This window comes from Zophobas morio, unplaced genomic scaffold, assembly GCF_036711695.1.
Source record: "Zophobas morio isolate AGI-343-1 ecotype UQ-CSIRO unplaced genomic scaffold, CSIRO_AGI_Zmor_V1 ptg000005l, whole genome shotgun sequence".
Taxonomy (NCBI): Eukaryota; Metazoa; Arthropoda; class Insecta; order Coleoptera; family Tenebrionidae; genus Zophobas; species Zophobas morio.
Genome location: NW_026972110.1, coordinates 3,127,478 through 3,148,323, shown reverse-complemented (window position 1 = coordinate 3,148,323; position 20,846 = coordinate 3,127,478). Strand labels below are relative to the sequence as shown.

At 32.5% G+C, this 20,846-nt stretch overlaps 3 protein-coding genes across 5 annotated transcripts; 2 read left to right on the top strand and 1 right to left on the bottom strand.

Moving 5' to 3' along the window:
• The first annotated feature begins 2,004 nt into the window (after positions 1-2,004).
• On the top strand, positions 2,005-11,095 carry LOC135121702 (histone-lysine N-methyltransferase SETD2-like). Of its 3 annotated transcripts, none has more exons than XM_064045997.1 (11): positions 2,005-2,195; positions 2,713-3,211; positions 3,269-4,844; positions 4,896-5,024; positions 7,542-7,687; positions 7,738-7,891; positions 7,951-8,266; positions 8,318-9,878; positions 9,936-10,315; positions 10,367-10,687; positions 10,737-11,095. In XM_064045997.1, exons 3-11 carry the CDS (start codon positions 3,355-3,357, stop codon positions 10,896-10,898), a joined length of 4,659 nt encoding a protein of 1,552 aa, XP_063902067.1. In that variant the 5' UTR covers positions 2,005-2,195; positions 2,713-3,211; positions 3,269-3,354; the 3' UTR covers positions 10,899-11,095. The 3 variants fall into 3 exon arrangements, with proteins under 3 accessions (XP_063902067.1, XP_063902059.1, XP_063902074.1); XM_064045989.1 differs by having other exon boundaries at positions 2,005-2,653; XM_064046004.1 differs by having other exon boundaries at positions 2,005-2,653; positions 3,256-4,844.
• Positions 11,096-11,316: 221 nt separating this feature from the next.
• On the bottom strand, positions 11,317-13,768 carry LOC135121682 (kinesin-like protein KIF14). The gene is made up of 2 exons (XM_064045972.1): positions 12,458-13,768; positions 11,317-12,408 (listed from the first exon to the last, which is right to left on the bottom strand). The coding sequence occupies exons 1-2, from the start codon at positions 13,664-13,666 to the stop codon at positions 11,479-11,481; spliced, it is 2,139 nt and encodes a 712-aa protein (XP_063902042.1). The 5' UTR covers positions 13,667-13,768; the 3' UTR covers positions 11,317-11,478.
• A 168-nt stretch (positions 13,769-13,936) lies between these two features.
• Positions 13,937-20,644, top strand: LOC135121692 (large ribosomal subunit protein uL3m). The gene is made up of 4 exons (XM_064045983.1): positions 13,937-14,111; positions 14,164-14,254; positions 19,629-20,134; positions 20,189-20,644. Exons 1-4 carry the CDS (start codon positions 14,038-14,040, stop codon positions 20,610-20,612), a joined length of 1,095 nt encoding a protein of 364 aa, XP_063902053.1. The 5' UTR covers positions 13,937-14,037; the 3' UTR covers positions 20,613-20,644.
• Positions 20,645-20,846: the final 202 nt, after the last annotated feature.

The window sequence follows — 20,846 nt, the reverse complement described above, 5'->3', positions numbered from 1 at the left end:
CCCATTTTGACAGTCTTCAAAATTACCTCAAGCTGAGTAGCAATTAAGTCACAACCACACTATATTTTCCGTCATACTTTGCGAAAAAATTACAGCCTATTACTTACTACATACAATAACTACAGCGTGGATGGTGTTTGTCATACCGCGGATACCATGAGTAATCTAGATGTTAGCTATTTTTAAAATTATTGCATAGGGTGCTGTTAAATCACTTATTAGTTTTGTTTCACATAATACATATTTGTGAATTTGATGCTGAACAGTTAAAATATTTATATATTTTATTTATGTTGGGTGTCGTCTTGAATATGCTTCACTTATTTGTTTGGTTTCCGTTGCACAGTCATCTTATTTAAAGTTCTACATGATACAAGATTGCCCGAAGATTCTTTTTAACATCAGTATTAAAATTAATAGCATTAACGCTCGTAACAAAATACATGTTACGTATTTAGCAGCTCCACGTTACATTTGGACTCAACACTTTTTCTTCTTCTTCAAAATTATTATTGAATCTAGAAAAACATAATATAGACATCTTCAATGTCTCAGTAATTCTTTTAGTTGGGGTTTAATAAGTTACTTAAGTAAGTATAACTATATATTTTATAATTATTATTACAGACGATATACATTTATTTCAAAAACATTAAATATAAAATATAATATACTCATAGGTTTACTGTCTAGCATTTAGAGCTATAGATTTTACACATCTGATATAGAGATAAAAGAGAAATACATTACATAAGAAAAGTTTCGGCTAAAACTAATATTTACACGAATATTAATTTTAGGATTTATTATGAATACTGTTAATAATCAGAAATAAAAATCACAATATTTATGAGCAGCTATATTTTGAAGAGTTATTAGGTTATTACTTAGAAAGACATTTGAGTCTAGTCTCATAATAGTCATAATCATGTACCCTACAATAATTCTCGCACCTTTCGTTTAAACATTTTTATAAATGCAAAATAATGTTGTGATATATTCTAGTTGTGTCAAAGCAGTAATATTATAGTTTTTTAGTGGAAATTACCTCTCCAATTTATCTTATCTTTTTTTTAATTATAGTTTATACCATGGTAGAAGGAGACATGGTATAGGCATACGCATCGGGTGTGACGTCAAGTGGGGTGAAATTAGCGCGAAATTTAAAATACAATTCGTTATCCGACAACTAATTGACGTATTGGACAGAGCAATGACAACTCAAGCTGAAATTCCCTAGACTTCCCTAGCGAAGCTCACAAGAGTCACAAGGTCGTTGATGCCACCTAACGTCACAAATGGATGCGCAGACCATTTTTAAATTGGTACATCGGATGCCTATACCATGTCTCCTTCTACCATGGTTTATACCGTTATTGTACAGTAAAATGAATTTTATAACAGTTTATATAAAACATGCAATTAATCAATTGGAATTGTTTTTCATTTAAACACAACAATAATTAAAATATTTCAACAGTTTGTATATACCTACCTATAATGACTATGGAAATGTGATTAAAATATTGTAGATGTGGGATGAGATATATAAATTTAATGTTGACAGTAATATTATACTGCGTCAAAGTTCCCTCGATGTTTTAGAACTTAGATGATATGAAAATAATTCATAGATATCGAAGTTAATTGAAGTTTCAGTAAAAAGGTTCGTGGATAGCATAACGAAAAATGTTTTAAAAAAATTGGCCCAGTTTTTCTTATAAAGATTTCTTTAAGAAAAAAAAATCGCCCTGACATGCACAGGGTATTGTTACGTTGAGCGGGCGAATAATCGGCGTGGGTTAAAACTTAACAATTTATTTCTTAATAACTCGTATTTACACGACTAACTAATGCAGTGATTATGTACAAAATAACTTCGGGGTAACTTATCTGGACACTCGCTGGACTCGACGTGATGACTTCATGAATGAATCCCTATTCCCGACGGTGGCCTCTATTTAACAGCACGCGGTCCTTCTCGAAACCCTACGTCACCGCTTCTAAACTTCTCCGGTATCCCCTTTCGCGAGTTCCGTTTCCAGGCATTTCTTTAGCGCTCCGTCGCTCAGTCGTATTGAGGATGAATCATCACCGGCGTAATAAGACCAGAGAGTTCTCGACGGCGATAGGCGTCGTACCGGGGCCGCGTAAGGGTGTATTTCGTAACAGTATTGATAGTCACTGTTCAGAAGGTGAGGGAATTGCTATCTGCACTCAACTTTTTTTTTACGTTATGTAATCACTAATCACTTAATCAGTAATAAAGGCGCCCATCAATACACCATGGTGCATTTTCCTGAACAAATTTTATCATTTTCAAAGTAATCTTAAAGTACAACTAAAATTTCAAAGTAAGCAAGTAAGTAAGTCTGTCTGACAACAGACAGACGGACAGAGATGAAAATTGGAAACTGGTGTGTTTTCGTAATTCACGTATTCTAATAAATAAGTAGGTGGATTACCTACATGAAGTCAGACATTCATTAAACTGATCGTATCACAGTACACTTTCCTTACTTATTATTCGAAATGTATATATAGTTTCAGTAGGAAAAACTTCGTGACAATTTGTAAACAGTTGCCTTATTTTTATTTATATAAGGTACTATGTACATAATATTAGTGTTGATCGTTGGTTAAATACCTATAGGTATAATAATATACATATACTTTAATCGATGGAAAAAAATCTAACTTGATTTGTTCTAGCTTTTTGTGCCTTTTATTGTAAATAGTGGTTTATTATTACCGCTTATTATTATAAATTGGATGATCGTGGACCGATAATCGGATGGTGAGAGTCGAGTATTAGGAGATAAACATGTTTCGGAAAAAGGATCAGAATACCACCGTGGATCAGAGTAACAGCTACTGCATAAATAATTGTATTAGGAGAAATAATTATTTGATTTAATAAGTAATAATAATTCTGTATACCCAATGATACGGTGTTGATTTGTTTATTCGAGTGTGACAGTTACGTTACGTACATACATAACGACTACGGAAAACGAAAAAGGGTAACTACTGCCTTCCGCGAATTGTGAACATCCCCTAACACCACCTAACACTGTTTTGGAAACGACACCAAAAGCACTTACACCAAGGTAGCTTTATTGGTTTTAATTTAATTATTGAATTAACAACTGCGAAAAAATACTTTGTAACTCAAGAAACATGATGAATAGGCTTAAATAAATAGTTTGTGGTAAGTTTTATAAAAATAATGACAAAATATCCATGTTGATTAAGACGGGTGTTTTAGGATCACGCAATGTAGGACATTATTAGTTTAGTTTAGTTTGTTGTTGAAATAGCAGTAACGATTGTTATCTACGTAAACATTTGACGATGCCACCAAAGAAGAAGCGTGGGGGACAAAATCAAGTCACTTTTGTAGTGAGTAAAATGTCAACTAGATCTGGTAAAAAGACCAGTGCAAGCATAGAAAAGAGTAAGATAATCACAAAAGTAACACCAATGCCTAAATCGGCCCCGAAGACATCAGCAAAAAAAGCGAAATCTGCTGCTAAGTCTAGAGCTAAGAAAAGTGTACCAAAAAAGCAAAAGAATGAGGTTAAGTCCTCAGACTCGATTCATGTTAACAATCCTGAAATTGAAGAAATGCTCTCTGAATTTGAAAGAGATGATGACACGCCGAGAACGGAACCAATTGAACAAGTATTTCTGAAAATGGAAGATGGATATATGGATGCAACGGATGTAGAAAACTCAGAAACTGAAGCTTGTGAAATTACCGAACAATTAGAGAATCTTAATGTAGAAGAGTGTTCATTTAGCGTTGGCGTGGAGTGTGTAGATGAATCAAACATTAATGAAAGTACTGCTGAAGAAAATTTAGAAGAGGAAGTTGTAGAAATTGATGCTTGTGAGGATTTTGCTGTTGAATATATCACAGAGGAGTTTGTACCAGTTGTCGAAAATACAGAAGTCATAATTGATGATGAAAGCCAAACAAGTATTATTTTGGATAAAGATGCGTGTGAAAATGAAAAGAGTGAGGAGGGTGGTGTAAATGCAGTAAAACAAGATGAAGAAAAAATCAAAGAGATTGATGGAGAACCTATGCAAGAAGAGATGACCATGGAAGAAGTAAAAACTGATGATGAAAAAGATGTAAAATTAGAAAACACACAAGAGCAATATCCTGAGGAAGTTGATAAACCAGAAATTGCAAAATCTAAAAAGAAGCCCATCAAAAAGGACAAAGAAACTAAAAAGAATCCACCAAAAAAGAAACCAAAACCTAAACAGCCCCTTAAAAAGGAACCCAGTGCTAAAACAGAAGAAGTACGTCGTTCTAGTAGGATCAAGTCAATTAGTGATTCAAAGCAACGGTCTAAAGGTCACGGTTTAGTTAAGTCAGTGAAAACTATATCAGAACCAGAAACTATAGAAACTGCAAATGCATCAAATCCTGATAATGAAAAATCTTCAGATTCTACAACCACATCTTCTACTAATGAAATCGATAACAAACCAGTTAAAGTGAAGTCGCGCTGGAGGCGTTCGAGTGAGTTGGAGATGAATGTTTTAACTCCTGCTGCAGTAGTACTGGAAACTTGTGGAGACAGTGAAAAAATTGCTGAGGCTAATAATATGTTAGAAAATAAACAGAAAGTAGCAAATGTTGACGAAGAAGTTGAAACCCGCTTGAAACAATTTGTACATTTAAAGGAAAATCTTTATTTAACTGATCGAATGGGCTGCAAAGAAGCAAAGAAAATGACATGTGACTGTTTTCTAACACCAGAAGATACTGAAAAAGGTGAATGGGGATGTGGTGAAGATTGCTTAAACCGATTGTTGATGATTGAATGGTAAGAATATTTATTTTGTTGCTATTTGTTTTATTTATATATCATTTTCAGTGGAAATTTATGCCCTGTTGGAGACAGATGTACCAATAAGAAATTTCAGAAGTCACAATTTGCTCCAGTTGAAGTTTTTAAAACAGAAAAGAAGGGGTTGGGGTTACGAGCTGCAGCTAACATTCCATAGTAAGTTTAAAACAAAGTAGACTATCTGTGGATTATTTGCGTTTATTTAATATTTTAATTAATTATTTGTCTTACAAATGACATGTAATAAATTATGGTAATCATTTCAAAAGTAGTGATGAGGTAATTTATAAACAAAATTTTCTTGTGTAATGACAAAAGCCAATAGCAACTGCATATGATAATTTAAAGCTTTATTTTCTGCTAACTAAATTGCGAAATTCGTTGTGATGGCAACATTATCAAGTTTTCTAAAAGGAATCTATTCAGAGAAAATTGTGTAAGAGTGGTGGGTTGCATTTAGCTTTTTTTATAACCCATTCATAGTTTCGTCCATGAGGGGTTCAGAGCTAAAGTGGACCAAGTCCAAAAATAATAATTTTTGAGTTACACTTATCAAGTAATTGTCGAAGATTTATACTTTTCAATTCTATAATAATTAAATTAATCCAATTTTAAAATATTAACCCATGTTATGGGAACATTGTCTTTATGCCGTGAATTGTGATAATTCTTTGTATTTTTATCCTTCGTCCTGTAAATCTAGACAAGTAAAACATGTAGGGCTTGTGGCTGTACATTCGTCCAGTTATTTTTATAATTATTTTAATAACTTACCACAAACAACTTCCATCAGAAAAACGTCTGTAAAACAACCAGTTGAAATGGCAGAAATAATTTATAGTGAAACAACACACCAGTATATAACTAAGGGTATCTCATACAACTGTTATAAAATTGTGTTGATAACAGATGTAACTTAAGTTTTAGGCCGTTTTTTATTCGTTAAAAAAGCGGAGCAACATATCAAAACGATTTAATTACCAACATTTTTGTAACCTTTTATTTATATTACACTAATAAGTGTAATATATCCATTGCTGGACGGTATTAGATCAAATGCCTGGCACACCATACTAAAATTTTATCATCAAACTTTTTTTTGCTTCATATTTCACATGATCGGGACAGTTCTCTATATCATCAGTGTAAAATACCTCAATACCCTTGATTTCTGATTGGGTAATGTGAAATATTTTTGATCTTTGGTGATGATTCCTGTGTTGTTAATGTTTTTGGCACTACTTCCTTTACGATACTTCAGACCTTTTCTTTTAAGTTTTCGACTGATAAATGACTACCAACCAAAAAGCGTTTATGAATAATTTGGCAAAAGTCGAAAATTGTCCTAAAACTTAAATTATATACATTATTTAAAAATAACACGGTTTAATGTTAATTTGTTATATATTACATCAAAATTTATTCAAAATATTCACTGCAAAAATGAACCAAGTCCAGCATTGAAAGAGTGAATGGTATTTCAAACAAGAGTTAAGTTAATGTGTCGTCTAAAAGTGCAACTAAACCTTAAGTTATGAGTCCTGTAAAAGATTACTACAGCAAAAAAAAAACATGCGAATTAATTATAAATTAAAATAATTATAATACGTTTATTTTGAATTTGGTTTGCGTTGACATGGTTCGCTTCTGCTCTGATCTCCTCATATATGAGTTCAAATAAAAGTTTAAAAGGGAAGTTAAACGTTTCTGGGTTACGTAATATTGTCGTCATACCAATGAATATCAGTAGGTTAACTAATGGAAAATGAGTCTCTAATTTTCTTACAGGATTATGTTTGTTTATTTTTTCCATATTGTATATAGAGACCAATATTTCTAGATGGTGCTTATAAACTATTTCATTAATTATTATTATCGCAATAATGTATAACAGAAAATACATAAAACTATCGTCACTGTTTCAGTTTTCAATTTTAAATTCAAGATTGTCCGTCTGGCAATGAAAAAGTTTTTAACCTTGCTACATTTTTGGCATAGTTGATTATATGATGGTACATATTCACTAAAATATTAGTACAGTTGATATACACTCACCGGCACGAAAAACGGGCCACCCGTATTTTTTTGTTTTGTTTTAAAAGATTCGAAAATGTGCAAAATAAAGTACGATTGCGGTTGCAATACTTTGATGTTGTTATGCAACGTTTATTGTAATACTTTTATCCAAAAATCAAACAAAGCTGAAAAAAAATTAAAGATTCCAAAAAAGCGAAATCAATGATCATTGACCACACTGTTAATGGACGTCAATAACGGGTATTTCCCCCACGAACCTGTAAGACTGCTGCCATTCTCCAGGGATCCCATGAAATAAATTGTTTATTTATTCTTGTTGAATATTCTCTCATTCCTTTCAAAGCATATTTTGAAGCTCATCTAAAGTGTGGGGTGCAGGTACACTCAATTAATATGCTGGTCAAGAAACAACATCAAAAATAAGCGTAGTAAAAACGTCAAAGCACTGTGCTCAGAAAAATATTAGCTGGCCCGTTTTCCATGCCGGTGAGGGTACAATCAGTTCTCTCTATTTTCAAGAAGATGTTTTTCTTTTTGCTATTCTTATTGGCTTTGTTTTTTTTTTGATATTTTTCTGAAAATTTCTTATTTTTTTATATGTTGTATAATTAATATCGTATTCATGTTCGTGCTTAGTGGCGAATTCATCTTAGAGTATGTAGGAGAAGTACTAGACCACGATGAATTTGATGCACGTGCTGATGATTACTCAAATGACAAAAATAAGCACTATTACTTCATGTCTTTACGTGCCGACGCTATCATAGATGCAACAATGAAGGGTATGTGATATATTTTAGAAAAATATAATTTCCAAATTATATATTTATAGGAAACATATCTCGTTTCATCAATCATTCTTGCGATCCAAATGCAGAAACACAAAAGTGGACAGTTAATGGTGAATTAAGAATAGGGTTTTTCAGTACGAGAACAATTTTAGCTGGTGAAGAAATTACTTTCGATTATAGATTTCAGCGCTATGGGTAAACACACTTTGTAAGCTATATACAATTCTGATGTAACTTTGATTTCATATTTTTAGAAAAGAAGCTCAAAAATGTTACTGTGAAGCTTCAATATGTCGTGGTTGGTTAGGTGAAGAACCAGATGATGAAGACGACGAAGATGAGGAAGAAGAAGAAGAAGAAGAGGAGGAGGAGGAGGAAGTGGAAGCTGAAGAAACCGAAATACCTGTTAAAGAAAAAATTGAAGAAAAGCCGGAGGAGACGGTTGAGAGGCTAGAGACGGAAGTTAAGCAACCTGAAGAGGTGGTGGAAATTCGAAAGAGCCCAGAAAAAGAAAAGAAAAAACGATCACCAAGAAAGAAACCGAGAAAGGATCTGTTTGAAGATTTAGATGTTGGTTACAAGATTTGTGATTATATGTTTTATTTATATTTTACTTTTTAGCAATTGGTTGAAGAAATTGAAATGTTGGTAACAACAGGACTCAAAAATCAGGCCCATACTTTGAAATTGAGCAGATTAATGGTAAGAGCAAAAGAACCAGCTCAAAGAGCGAAACTGCTGAGAGTACTTAGACGGGGAGAATTGCCCTGCAGACGATTGTTTTTGGATTACCATGGATTGAGATTAATGCATGGTTATATGACTGACGCACAAGATTTGGCGAAAAACGACAAAAAATTCGAATCTCTGAGATTAGAATTATTGCAAACGTTAGCCACACTTCCTATTCCTAATAAGACGATGCTACAAGATAGTAAAGTTTTACCAACAGTTGAAAAATGGTCTTCCGTTAAAGGAGTTGATCTAGATTCTGACAGTTCCTCCCCTCAAACCGATCAAGATCCCAGTCAGACTCCTACAGATGAAGACAAAAAAGACAGTCTCATGAAAGAACTGCAGACACAAGATGAAACAAAGAAGGAAATTAAAACTGAAGATGAAACAGAAATAAGAAAGTCTGCGGGAATGGATTTTAAAGGCAACGCGAATAGTAGCGGTTTTTCAAATACTCGTGGTAAAGAATTAGCAGATGAAATTTCTGGTTCATTTCAAGAAGACATGGACGAATCTCCTATTCCTGTAGATAGTAAATCAGCTAAGCCAGTTTCGGAAACGAAAACACCCGTAGATGAATTAAACTACGAAGAAGAAATAACAGCATTGGCTTTAAAGTTATTGGAGGAGTGGTCAAATTTAAAAGAAGTATTCAAGATACCAAAGAAAGAAAGAATTGAACAGATGAAAGAGCACGAACGGGAAGCAAATCGTGGTTACATCGCCGGGTTAGGTTTGGAACAAGATGCTGAAAAGAAGAGTGAAAGCCGTTACCGTATTTTAAAACGCTATAGATCTCTTGATAAAAACGATAATTCCATGATGCGGAAAAATATAAAATTAGAGGACAGGAATATGGCGAATTTTCCCAAGCTAGGAAAAATAGAAAGAAGAAAAATGTTTGCTTTACAAGTAGAACAAAGGGAAGAAGAGAGGAGAAGAAAACAGAGAGAAATGTGGAGACAACATGAGCAGCATTGCATTCTTTTGGGTACTGATCCACGATTGACAGCACCGTTTGATCCAAATAGAGGTTACCAGTGTATATGGAATCCGCAAATTGGACAATGGCAGAACTATCCAATTCAAAATCCTAATCTTATTTTTAATGCACAAAACCCACAAGTTTTATCAGGATTGAATATGCAAGCAAATAATCCAAATTTTTCGTATTTGCAAACGAACATACATGGTCCTGGAATGATTCCAGGTACAGTAAATCCAATGCATCCATTACCCAGTCTTCCATATCAGGAAGAATTAAAAAAAGAAGAGGATTATTCCCAAGTCAAGTTTATGGGGCCTATACCGCCACCCGTAAAGTTGCCACCAAAATGGAAATCTGCGAAAGACAAATATGGTAGGCCATATTATTATCATATTAAAATACGAAAGAGCCAGTGGGAACCACCTCCACTTGCACAGCCACAAGAGGAACTGGATGATAGTAAGTATAGCATTAGGCTTCTCCGTTGTGTTACAAAAATGCACAACTATTTTGCAGCGAGTGAGACTACATCAAGTTCAGATACAAGTAGTTTAAGTTCAGATACAACCTCTGATGAATCTGATAGTGATGACGAGGTAGATGATGCGAAATTACTACAAGAAGTGAGAAAACAGATGGAAAAACAGGTCAAAATTTCATTTCCAAAGACAACATCAACACAAGCTAAAACGGAAGAAGTAGAGGCGAGTCCTGTGCAGGAAGAAAAGGAAAGTAAAGATGATAAAATAGAAGTCGATGATGATTGTGACAGTAATGATCAAAAAGAAAGTATATCTTCTGTTGACGCAAGATTAAAAGATATTTTGAAGGATGAGAAAAGTCAGTCATCTAGTAAAAAACGAAGAGTTGGTTTGGTACATGAGATTATTATTAGTGTAAGTATTGTAATAACAAGTGTGAGTTTTTACTACACGTTTTTTTTTCAGCCTAGGACAGAAGAAGATAGGTTACAGTTTAGAGAAGATTTGAAACGTTATAAAATGAATAAAGAAAAAATAAAGAAAGAAAAAGAAATGATTTTGCAACAAGGAAAGAAACATGCTAAAGATAAGCGTCATAAAAGTACAATAAAACTGAAAATGAAAGAAATGACTGATAATAATACTGAAACTGCCAAAAAAATTAAAGAAGCCTTTAGATCTACCATGGCTACCGTTGTTGTTAGCGTTCTTAATGCTTACAGAAAACCAGATTGTAAAGAAGGGCGAATCACTAATACGGATGATTTTAAACATTTAGCAAGAAAGGTAAATGCATTATTTTTGCCCACAGGTACTATTTTTTTTTTAATTTCAGTTAACTCATTTTGTTATGCTGAAGGAAATGAAACATATAGAGAAAATTGAGGATTTAGTGTGTACAGATAATGTTAAGGCTAAAGCAAGGGAGTATATACGAAAATATATGAGTAAATTTGGAGAAAATTATCAAAAGCGAAATGATGAACCAGACTTTTAATTGTTTATAACTAATTGTAATATTTGTCTGTGATAAAGTCATTAGTATCACTTCATTTGTTTCAGAGTGTGTCGTGTGTTTAATGCGTAATTCTCATAATTTTCGTGACGTGTTATATTAAATAACATGGGTTATTGATGTACAAGCTGTGTAATTTATACATTGAAAAATAAAATTGTGATTATGATTGTGACTAATCTGATTTTTTAAATTTAATAAATTTTCATTTTTGTTATTGTCATGTAAATAAGAAGTCAAAAAGGGAAGCGTAAAAAGTACATAATTTTAACTCGAATTTTGTATGTTGACACAATTTTTAAAGATGTGTGCAGTCACGTAATTTGTTAATAAATAAAAAAAAAAATTAAAAAAACCTATTTTTTCTGTTAATAAGTTTCTTCTAAATGAGGGACATTCTAGGCTTCATTCTAAGGCTCTCTCTCTGTTGTAGTGTTTAAAAAATGTAAAACCACTCAGTGCATTGAACATTAGTTTTATTATTCGTCGATTTAAATTTTTACATTAATTAGTCACAGTTAACAAAATAAAAATATAAAACATTTAAAACATACTACACAAGTTACAAATTAAAACTCACAGTTTTTTGACAGTGATTTTTGTTTATATTATGTAATAATGCAGCTTCAAAAGCTTGCAGCGATTTATTGACTCTAGCAAACAACAGATTCAAGTTATTATCACTATCAGAAGGTTGTAAATTGTTTAATGCTTGATAAATTTGGTCTAAGGAGGATAAAACTTCATTCTTACTTAATTTTCGAAATTTGTTTTTAATTTCTGTCCACGTTAAACTTTGTAAAAATTCACCAACGCTTTGAAAATTACCTAGCTTTTTTGAATCTTTGGTCATTAATACTGTTTGCTTCTGATTAACACTGTCTACAATTGTTATCATAGAAGGTGAAATTCTACACTGTAACTTATTTTGGTAACACCATTCAGAAATTTTTTCAACAAATTTACTTTCACTGGTTACTTCTTCAGTTAGAACATCCTCCAATTCTTCCAAAAAATTTGTTTTATATAGTGACAAGTCCACACTTTTGTCTGCACATTCCATTATTCTTACTTTTGATTCTAATTCTTCTCGTCGCTTTTCAGATTCTGCCAATTCTTTTAGTTGCAGTTCTGTGCTTTCCATAAATCTTTGCTTCCAATTGTTTTCAGCAAATAACAATTTTTCTTCAGCCTGTGATAATTTATTCCTTAATTCTTCCAGTTCTTCATTGTTACTAATATTCATGGCAGTGAAAGAAGAATTTAGTAGGGAATGTCGTTCATAATCTTGTTTTAAAGCTTTTAGTCTTTGGACTTCTGATTTTAATTCCCGAATTAAGCGATCATGAGGATTTTCATTTATTCTTGCTCTGTTAACAATTGACCTTGCTTGACATGCATATCTAAGTGTGGCTAGGGTTTCATCCAGATTACTGTTTGCTGGTGTTATTGTGGCCAACATGCAGGTTAATGAGTTTCCTCCTAAACTTTCCTATAAAAATAACTTTTAAAATTTATTAGTAAATAAAAAACAACAGTACCTTTAGCAACCATGTCAGAACTGAGTCTCTGTAAGGCACAAATATGTTTTTCTTGTGGTCTGCTAAAGCAGAAATAACTTTTCCTAAAGTCAGGAGTGATTTGTTAATACTGACTCCTTGTCGAATCTTTTCATCACTGTTATGGGAACTACCTAAGCGTTCGCTTCCCGCCAAATCCACTAAACTAACTTTGCTTCTTCTACTAGTATCACTATCATCCAAACCTTCTGTAAGACTTAATTCAATTGAAAATATACTGTGAGATCGCGATGACTTTTCATTCATTGTAGTCGCAGCGGTAGCTCTGCTTTTATTTCCTAAGATTAACCAATTTCTCAGCTCGTTATATGACTTCACTGTATGAACACTCAAATCCACAACATAAGGACCCCATTCGGGATGTTCTCTTACTTTTAAAGGCAGTTTATTTATCACATTTGGACTGGCAAGTAAATCATGGATCTTCTCATTATAAATTTCAAAATAACTAACTTCTACTGATACTGTAGTATCCGATTTCAAATTTGAAATTCTTTCAAATAGCTCCCGACAAAATCGTGGAGTTAGGCCCGAAAATTCTTCTGAATCTATATCAGCAATTTCACAAGTATTTGCTCCCATCATACTGAAACTTTTCCCTGAACCAGTTTGACCATAAGCAAAAAGGCAAGCGTTGTAGCCTCGAAATGCGCTATTAAGTAAAGGCTTTCCAATAGTCGCAAAAATATCTTTCTGACTTGCATACAATGATTTTGTTTCATCACATGACCAAAATATGTGATCATACTGAAAGACATGGTCGAGACTCATTGATGAATTGCCCAAAGGATTGGAGCGAATAATCAGGTCTTGATTTTTAACTTTTACAACGTCTGCAGAACCCACACATGCAAGTTCCTTTGCATTCATTGGTCGAATTCGTACTGCGACTGTTAAATTACTGACTTGATCGAAGACACCTTTACTACTTCTTCGTTTCACTGGGGCATTATTATTTGGTGTTTCGATTGTCACGGTATTAAAACATTCAGGTGTGCTTACCAAAGAACCAACTGCTTTACTAAATTTTGGAGTGGCAAGCTGACTTCTTGGGGTAGTCGGGACCACAAAGTTTTCCGAATTTTCTAACATTAACGGTGTACGTATCGTCCTCACTCTTTTAGGAGTAGCAAATTGAGTTTTCGGAGTTGTAGGTAAAGGCAATGCCATTTTTAAATTAGTCTACTTAATATATTAATAAAATTATATAAACGTGTTCATATTCAAGTTTTTTAAACCAACCGTTTTCAAAAAATGACAGCCAGATAGCTACTGACAAATGACAGCTGACAGAGATTACGAGAAGAAGAGGGGAGAAAAATTGAAATGCTAATTGGTCGAGGTAACCATAACGTCTCAGTAAGTAGTTAAACATAACGTAGAACGCAATAACGTAATGTTAACACGTAACACACAGAAACGCAACGATATCCATACGCATACAATTAAGGCTAAACGGAAGCGTAAGACCGTCGGCTCTACTCTTAATAACCTAAAAATTTTACATTTTATTTCTGTGTATATAATTATGTATTAATAAAATGGCTTTGGCGTTAACTACAACTTTTACAAAGAGTACAGTTAAGTTCTTAGAAGAAAGATTGTTGCTTCTAACGTAAGTATTGAAATATGTATTTATTCTGTCTGTCTTTTACTCTAATTTATAGAATTTCATGCGGGCCTGTAAGGAACAAATCTAAACAAAATCCAAAACCTAGACTTAGAAATCCCACGTGGTTTACCCAGAAGCATCGTGTTGTAAGTAAAATTTGTTAACTTGTTGTTTCGGTGAGATAATGTGGCCAATTACTTAAGTAAAGCTAGAAAAGCGGTGGCATGGTCATAATGAAAATAAAAACAGTATGTCATTTCATTATAAAATAAAAATGTGATAGTTTGTTACTGATATATTGTTGTTTGTTAATCATATATAGGTAATTCCCAAAACTAACGTTTGTAATTGATACAAAGTGTTATGTACTTCTACAAAAACCAACATTATACCTTGATTAAGAGTGTTCAACATTAAAATTAGATCAATAATTCAGACGTGTAAACATTGAGAAAAACTTAAATAACAGATCTTAATACATAGTTGAAAAAAAATTACATTTTATTCTTGGTACATATTAGAAGATAGAAAAGATGGTTCCTTTTCTATAATGTAAATTTCTCAGCGAGACTTTCATAAAAACCAGTGGCACAAACAACACTCCCGCAGTTTTTTTACTTGAATTTTTTAATTTTTCAATTTTTATTTTTTTTTATTTCTTCAATTTGCAATTTTTCAAGTTTCAAAGTTTAATTTTTCAGATTTTCAGTTTTCCACTTTTAAATTTTACAATTTTTCGATTTGAATTTCTCGAGTTTTCCAGTTTTCGATTTGCAATTTTTCGTTTCGGTTTTTTATTTTGTTTATTTTTTCAATTATTCGATTATTCAATGTTTCGAATTTATAATTTTGTTTTATCGATTTTAATTTTTTCAATTTTTCAATTTGCGATTTTTAATTTTTCATTTTTTTATTTCTTCAATTTTTAAATTTTCAATTTGTTGATTCTTTAATTTTCCATTTCTTCTCATTTTCCATTTAGAATTTGTGGTTTCGGTTTTTTATTCTCTCAAAAAAAATGTTTCATTTTCAGTTTTTCGATTTGCAATTTTTCTGTTTTTCATTTTTTTTTTGTTTCTTCAATTTTGCGACATGCACCTCTTCGAGTTGTCTTTTTTAAATATTTCTCTTTTCCGATTTTCCAACTTTTGAATGTTTTAATTTTTTGATTTCACAATTTTTGGATTTTACAGTCTTTCGATACGATATTCGATTCATTTTTTCTTCTTTCGAACTTTTCAATTCATTAATTTAATAATTGGAATATCGAGGAATTGAAAAATCAAAGATTGAAAATTTGAAAAATTGAATAAACAAAAATTTATAAAATCGAAAGAAACAGTGAAAAAAAAAACAAAATTGTGATCAAAAATTGAAAAAATGTAAATAATCGGGAAAATGAAATATAAAAATAATAACAATATTGGATTCCCAAAGTTTCGGGAAAATGCAGTGAATTGTTCTTTTTTTAATCAGTACAAAAAACTGCCCCATTCATTAATTTTTTTGAGTCATCGGGTATAAGTAATTCTAAAAAGTGGATTGTTAAACTAAAATTATAGAGTCATAATATTTTGCATATTTTACAGAGATTTATTTAGCAAAATTTTGACATGATGTCATCAATTTTTTTGGTGGGGATAAACGAATAAATTTTGATTAACGATTTACCATGATTACGATAACTTTAAAACGTTTGCAAGATTTCAGAGCATTTGGTTTTGCGGTTTCAAAGTTAAATTACAAAATTTGGTTATATAATTTAGATTTTTTTCCAAAAATCTGGATGTCTAAGGTGAAAACTCAATACGGGTTCATATACAATAAGTGCAGGGATTTTAAAGTTTGAAACCCAATAGATTCAAAACAGCACAACAATTTAGTATTATTGTGTAATGTGAAACTTATTAATCTATACTTATATAATAAAGCTGAAGCTGTTGTTTATTTGAACACGCTAATCTCAGAAACTACAGGTTCAAATTCCAAAAATCTTTTTGTGTTGGATAGTCCATGTATCATATCTACATATAGGCTATATAAAATCACGCTACGATCATTAGGAGCGAAGTAGCAATGAAAAATTCGGAAAAACGGGAAAATTATTCCTCCTTTGACAGCTTCCGTTGCTTACGCTGCTTAAACGGTTAAAGTTACGTAAAAATCATGTATGACGAAATTGTTCCCCTCTAAAAGTTCTAAAGAAAAGTCCGCGACAGCATATGTGTATCTTTTAAGGTCGAGTCAGTATAACCTTTTTTATGGTAATGAAATTTGTTCTAAAATAATAATGCATTATGTATAAAATTCTCGCGTCACAATGTTTGTAACCGAACTTCTCCGAAATGGGTAGACCGATTTGTATGAAATTTTTTATGTCTATTCGGTAGGTCTGACAATAGGTTGTAAACTATTTTTTAAACCCCTAAGTGACAAGGGTGGCCCACCCTAAAAAATTGTCTATTTTTTTGACAAATTTTTTTATTTTTATTTTTCTAAGATTTGGCATCAAAAAATACACATAACCCTAAATTTTCACCTTTCTACCACCAACCCCCATTTATTAATCATCTATAAAATAAAAATCAATTGCTGTTCCTATTAGTCTCGCCAAGACTCAAAAACGGCTTGACCGATTTGAAGAAATTTTTATATTACGGGGATTGTTTATAAATTAAAAAAATAGGGGAAACTTAAAAGAACAGCTAAAAAATCAAAAAATCCTAAACATTTTGTATGGGAATCGCCACTTCAAATTAATTTCAATGGTTGCCGTCTAACTGACGTGTCATACAAAACTAATTCTATCGTGCGATTGTGAAAAGTATATTGCATTTCAAATCGTTCTTTGTTTTTTCGTAAAAAAACGGATATGAAAGTTGATCAGCGTTGTGCTCATAATCAACATAATAGTCAAACATTGAAGCGAGACATTGGGTGGTATGAATAAAACTGAGTAGATACTTATATTCGAAGTACGAAGTACCTACTTCATTATTACTCTTATATACCTGAACATCTACTCTATGTACTGAGTACCTACTGGGAAACATTGTATCTCCCCGGCCACAAACTGAACATCTACGCGTTTTGTGAGCATTTAATCTAGAAATGAGCATCGGCGTGGCAAATAACTGAGCTGTCTGTAAAGTAGCTTAGAAAACCAGTAGGATCGTTTAAGAGTGAATTTTAACTAAACATGGTTACTTTCATGAATGTGGAACGTCGTCAAAAGATGCATTCAGTTTGAAAAACACATTAGGAGCAGGAATATCGAAAACTTTTCATGTAATTAACTTTTATTTATGCATAAATTGTGCAGTGCGTTTTTTCTAACACTGGCCATAGAGATTCCCATCTCAAGGTGTCTACCCCATACTAACTTATATTTTGGTGACTCGATTTTTGCCTTGATGGTTGAACACTGTCATTGTTGTCCTTTTTTGTTGTATCGAGATGCTACTTGAGCATCAACTGTTACTGAAGTATTAGTATCATCTAGAAAAACTAGAAATATTTTGATTTGATATTCGAGTAGATACTTCGTATTTCGAGTATGAGCATCTACTGAGTTTTATTTATATCAACCATTGTAAAAAAATTGATCGAACGTTGTTTCGACAGAACTTCCTTCGCACCAAAAGTATAATGAAACATATTCAGCATTTTCGAGTTGAGTCTTTTCTTCACACAATTTTGTGATGACCTAATCAACATTTACTATCAACACGTAGGTATACCACCTTGGATTGGTGCAGTGTAATACTAAAAATAACTGTATTGTATTCCCAAAATTATCTGCGAAAATCGAGTGAGCCATTCCATCAATTTTTTGGGGGGAATAAATAAATATTCTTAACAATTTACCATGCCTACAATAACTTTAACACGTCTGCAAGATCTCAGAGTATTCATTTTTGCAACTCTTGAGTTATTCACTAAAATAAATTGACTGATCCATATATTTTTTTGAGTCACTGTAAAAGCAAATCTAAAAAATATGAATGCAGTGATAAATTACGAAAATATACTGATGATATTTTCCACATTTTAGATATGATTTATTCGGCAAAATCTTGAGATGACGTCTTCAAGTTTTTGGGCTTGATAAACAAATATATTTTGATTGAAAACCTACCATGTCAAACGGTAACTTCAAAACGTCTGCAATATTTCAAAATTCAGTTTTGCAATTCTTGATTCAATCAATAAAATAAATTGACTCAGTGATTATTTTTTTTTTGAGACACCCCCTATAAGCAAAACTAAAAAATATGAATGGAATGATAAATCACAAGTATAGTCTCATCCTATTTTGGACATTTTAGATAGGATTCATTTGGCAAAAGTTTGGGTTGACGCCATCAATTTTTTGGAGGGGATAAGTAAATATATTTTGAATAAAAATGTATTATGCTTATCATATGTTTAAAACATCTGCAAGATTTCAAAGCATTCGATTTTGCAGATTCAAAATTAAATTGTAGGTGAAACGGAGTTCACGGGGTCAGCTAGTTAATAATAACACACAAAGAGTGGACAAACAAACTTAGTAATTAATTTAAACAAAAATAAATATATAATTCTGGAAAAGGCCTATTATGTGTATTATTTTCCTAATGCCATATGTTAAGCCCTTCTTTCTGCTGATTGTGATCGTTTTTTGAATGGTTTTAATTTATACTACTGTAGTATTTAGCATTTCCCACAAGATGGTAGTCTTATCTCAATTTGATAAAAAAATGGACTTTGATCGTTATTCCCGTGTACCCTTCACATGATATTCCAGTAGTTTCGGAAATTATCTGTCTAATAAAAGGGCAGACGTCAGAGAGGCAGACAGACAGACGGAAACAGGAGACCTGTTCCTTCGTAGTCTAGAGGTCATGATACGTCGAGAAAACATAAAAGTAGGGAGTCAGCCGATGAATTCGATTACAGTACTTCTTTAGCTCACGCTCAGCAAGTAGAAAAAAACATTGTACATGTTTTTCTAGAATTGTGTGAATAGTGACAAATATTTCTACAGAAAAACTCGTTTTTTGTTTATTTTTTTACACAAAGCCGTTTGGCGAATGGCTAATTTCCTGTTTTCTTGACATTTTAGAAAAAATAGATCGCCCGTTTCCGTCTCTCTGTCGTCTTTTGGAAAGTTACTGACTACCCTGAAATCTTGCAAACGGTAAACATGGTAAATTCATAAACAAAATGTAACTGTTTGTGCCTTTCAAAAACTTGATGACGCCGTCTCAAAGAATATCTTGAGTTTATACTTGCAGTTTATCAATGTATTAAATTTTAAATTTACAATTATTAGTTTTTATGGGTAGCCATTTATAATTTTGCACACGAAAGTATCATTTACACAAATCAGTATTCTTTAATCCTTCATCCTATTTTTTTGCCTCTGTTTGACATCATTACTTGGCGTCATATGAATTGGCATGTTAATTTCTTGCAAGTTAATAGAATACCTATAATATTGTTTTGTATACAATGCTTTACGTACTGTATTTAAAGTCTTCAGATGACAATGTTACTTTGGAAAACAAGGAATTTCTCAAAGAAGTAGTGCAAGATCGCTATTTCAATGTCGACAACGAGATATCGAAGGATTTAGCAAGTAACGTTATTTGGCGACCAGGCTTACAGAGAACAGGAGTAATGGCACGGAAAATTGGAATCTATCCTATGTGGTTAAAAACAGGAAAAAAGATATCAACTACGCTGCTACAAGTGTTAGATAATCATGTTATTAAATATTATCCTCCAGAAGATTATGATCCTCAAGTAAAGAGAGTTGGAAGGATTTATAATAGAAAAGGATGTCTACTTTTGGGAGCGGAAGGTGCTGATCCTTCAACTTTTACACGAGAATATTGTGGATTGTTTAAAGACTCAGGTGTAATTCCAAAGAGACATTTAGCAAGATTTTTTGTCAGCCCGGATGCAGTACTACCTGCAGGAACATTGATATCTGCGTTACATTTTCAGGCAGGCAATTATGTTGATGTGAGAGGTTTAACGTATGTTTTGCTTTGCAGGATTTTCCATAATAAATAAAAATATATATGTTTTAGGATAGATCGAGGTTTTCAAGGTGTCATGAAGCGTCATGGATTTAAAGGAATGCCTGCTTCTCATGGTGTTACAAAAACACATCGTCGTGGTGGTAACATTGGAGGTGGTGGAGAAAAAGGGCGAGTTTGGCCTGGAACAAAAATGCCGGGTCATATGGGCAATCGCTATCGAATACTTAGAGGACTTAAAATATGGAGGATTAATACTAAGTACAATGTTTTGTTTGTCTCTGGGCAAAATATACCAGGAGCGACTAATTCGATAGTGTACATTTATGATACAAAACTCCCTGCTAGGAAACCTGCAGAACCTTTACCATTTCCAACCTATATTGGAACAGGAGAAGAATTGTCAGAGAACATCTTTGACAAAGAAATCCATGAGTTTAGTGAACCAACGATTGTATATAGTGATAAAAATTGATTTATGAATATGAATAGATAGATTAAACTTAATGGTAATTTTATTTTATACAAATTACATAGAAAAATTTTGTAGCAAAAATTAAAATGGACGCTGAGCTAATTTTATTGCTCATTTATCACATGCTTTCTTATTGTTGCCGCAGCAGGTTTACATCGTTTCATTTTTTATATGGTTAGTGAAAAGTGTACAAGTCTTTGGTTGTGACCAACTGTTAAAGTTTGAATCAGTGTT